The sequence below is a fragment of the Choristoneura fumiferana genome, chromosome 11 (genome assembly GCF_025370935.1).
Source record: "Choristoneura fumiferana chromosome 11, NRCan_CFum_1, whole genome shotgun sequence".
NCBI classification, from domain to species: Eukaryota; Metazoa; Arthropoda; class Insecta; order Lepidoptera; family Tortricidae; genus Choristoneura; species Choristoneura fumiferana.
The window spans coordinates 6,958,400-6,961,063 of NC_133482.1; the positions used below are offsets into that span (position 1 = coordinate 6,958,400).

General features: G+C 38.7%; 1 protein-coding gene across 1 annotated transcript; it reads left to right on the forward strand.

Annotated features, from left to right (window-relative positions):
• Nucleotides 1–553: 553 nt before the first annotated feature.
• On the forward strand, nt 554–1,576 carry LOC141432618 (polyglutamine-binding protein 1-like). The gene has a single exon (XM_074094285.1). It carries the CDS (start codon nt 702–704, stop codon nt 1,533–1,535), a length of 834 nt encoding a protein of 277 aa, XP_073950386.1. The 5' UTR covers nt 554–701; the 3' UTR covers nt 1,536–1,576.
• Nucleotides 1,577–2,664: the final 1,088 nt, after the last annotated feature.

Below are 2,664 nucleotides of genomic sequence, written 5' to 3' on the forward strand. Positions count from 1 at the left end.
ATTTTGATGAAATCGGTTTGTTTTGTTTACACTTTTAATAAATTGGATAGGCATAACGTATAGACGCTTGGCAAGTCTCGGCAAGGGTGTAAATGTAGCATTAGAAATAATGTTTGATTGATTGCTATAAATGAAGATGATTATAAAGAATGATTAGTCACGTTTTGTGATATCCGGATTACAAAACGAGCAAAACAGTAATTGATTGATTCCGGCGTCATTTCGCCAAAATCATCATAAAGCTACAATTCTATATATCTGTGAATTCTATTCAAAAACATAAATCGCTCAGGCGTAGTCAGGCGTACTTGGTTAACTGTTCAATCCGTGTGACTGCAGATCAATATGGTAAAACAAACGGAAAAAAGAAAGCTCTATCTTTGGCAAGTTTTGATAATTTTAGCAGATTTGTCAGCATGGACTTAATTTCCTTCACCTTAATATGAAATGAGAATAAAATGTGGTGGGTTACCATAAACACGTAATATCTCTTATTAGTCTGTGACCATAAAAGAGAACGTCAATGTCAACTTGTCACTGTGTCAATGTCAATATTTATTTATCTTTCCCTGTGGTCGATCGATTATACACCTGAGATTGTGGTAGCATCGTTTATTAGCTTTGTATTTACGCATTTACGCTGTAAATTTACTATTACATAGTTTCATGCTTATATCGATTACCGTTTTAACTGCAGAGCGATGCCATTGCCACCATTACTTGCTGCTCGATTAGCAAAGAGAGGAATTCTTAAGCCGTCTACTGTAGAAGCTAGTAATGAAATTCCTGTCCCGCAAGTAAACGAAGAAATAATCGCAGAGAATTACGATAATAAACCAGAAGAACAAAATAAGGAGCTTTATTGGGAAGGTATAGAAGGTGTTAATGTTGATCCTATTAAAGGTCACAAAGGCTGCCCCAACAAGAACAACATATTCCACGAATGCTCAATTTTTTGCGTGAAAACCTGGAAACAAGGCAAAGTGGTTCCTGATGAAGTGTACTTGGAGAATAAACGTAAGGTTTTAGAGTTGTGGCCGTTGCCGCCTGGTTGGGAGGAAATTTACGACCCTGGGCTTGGCCAGCATTACTTCTGGAATGTTCACAACAATATGGTCTCTTGGCTACCGCCGGCGCACCCGCGTGCGTGCCTCACTGAAAGCGCAGCACACTTGCGGGAAGAGCGACTGCTGAAAGAGGGAGATGATAGTGATGACAGCAGTGAGGCTTCAGATCAAGAAGTACCTCAGCAACCAAACAAAGAAAAGCGCCGTGAAAAACGTGAAAGGGAAAAATCGAATGTTCACCATAGAGATAAAGGAAGATCTAGAGTTAAGGACAATGATTTAGATCCAATGGATCCTGCTGCATATTCTGAAATAGCTAGAGGTACATGGAGTGCTGGGCTTGATACCCATGCCAAAACTGGTGTTGATACTACTGCGTCAGGCTCACTATACCAGATGAGGCCTTACCCTGCTCCTGGTGCAATTCTTGCAGCAAATGCCAAAAATCAACCTCCACCATCACCATAAAATGTATACATTAACTATCAATAAATAACTATACTCTCTAATATATTTTGTTCATTTCCTTGTACTGCTATTTTGTTTAATGATTTTTTTCTGATATAATTTAGCCTCCGTGTGGTGTCGGCGACAGGCTAGCAACCTGTCACTATTGTACCTTTTTTTTGTCAAACTTTAAACCTAAAATTGCTAAAAGTGGCTCTGAAATTCGTGTTTCGTGTGCTCTGCCTACCCCATTTGGGAATACAGGCGTGATGTTTGTGTGTATGTAATTTAGCACACTTTATAGCTGCTGGCTCACTTATTGAGCATTGGGTGACAGCTGCTAAGTGGCTTGCTCTTGTCCAAAATCAATCTGAGTTCTGTGACATTGTGTTAAGCTAACTTAGCGTTGTCAAACTCCTCCCAAACGACCATCTGGGATTAAAACCACTAGGGGTTATCGCACACATTTTCTTTAGTACAGTCACCAGCACCTATGAATGTCTGACTAGAAATTGTGCATAAACGTCTGATACAAACTACATATTTCTAGGCCCTGTGGGACATATCACATAATTTTGCACGCTCTGCTGTTGTGCCAGGTTTAATGCGGGCAGGTGACTACTAGATGCTAAATTGACTTCTGCACATTCAAAAAGTTTGATGGCTGCACTTAGCCAAATTGGTTTATGAAATATTTTAATGTAAATTAAGTTTCTGAAATAGAGTAAATCACATATTTGAAAATGTCTCCCATTAGTAAACAATTGGAAGTATTGCACAACATATTGTAATTACTAGTAAAACTTTGCGTACCTACTCCCATGATTTGTTAAAAAACCAGATGAAACCAAACTGTGAGCTGTAAAATATTGCAGAAAAAATTAGGAATAAGTTTAATAGTTTTTAAATTCATTGTAAGTTTCACATTTCAATATTGACAGTTGACCAAGAGCTCCTATAACCTGTCATTTTTTGTCAAATGACTTTTATTGCATTTCACCAATACTCCTTACATGACGCAATCGCAATCAGCGTGGTATTCAGTCCCACCCTAGGTACTCCCAGTGGTAGTGCCAGGGGTATGGGTGGGTCTGGAGGGGTACCACTCCTGGAGCGTAATTATTCAGAATTTTTACTGTATGTGATTATT

Coding starts and splice junctions, on each gene's coding strand:
- LOC141432618 (XM_074094285.1), top strand. CDS start 702: ATGCCATTGCCACCATTACTTGCTGCTCGATTAGCAAAGAGAGGAATT.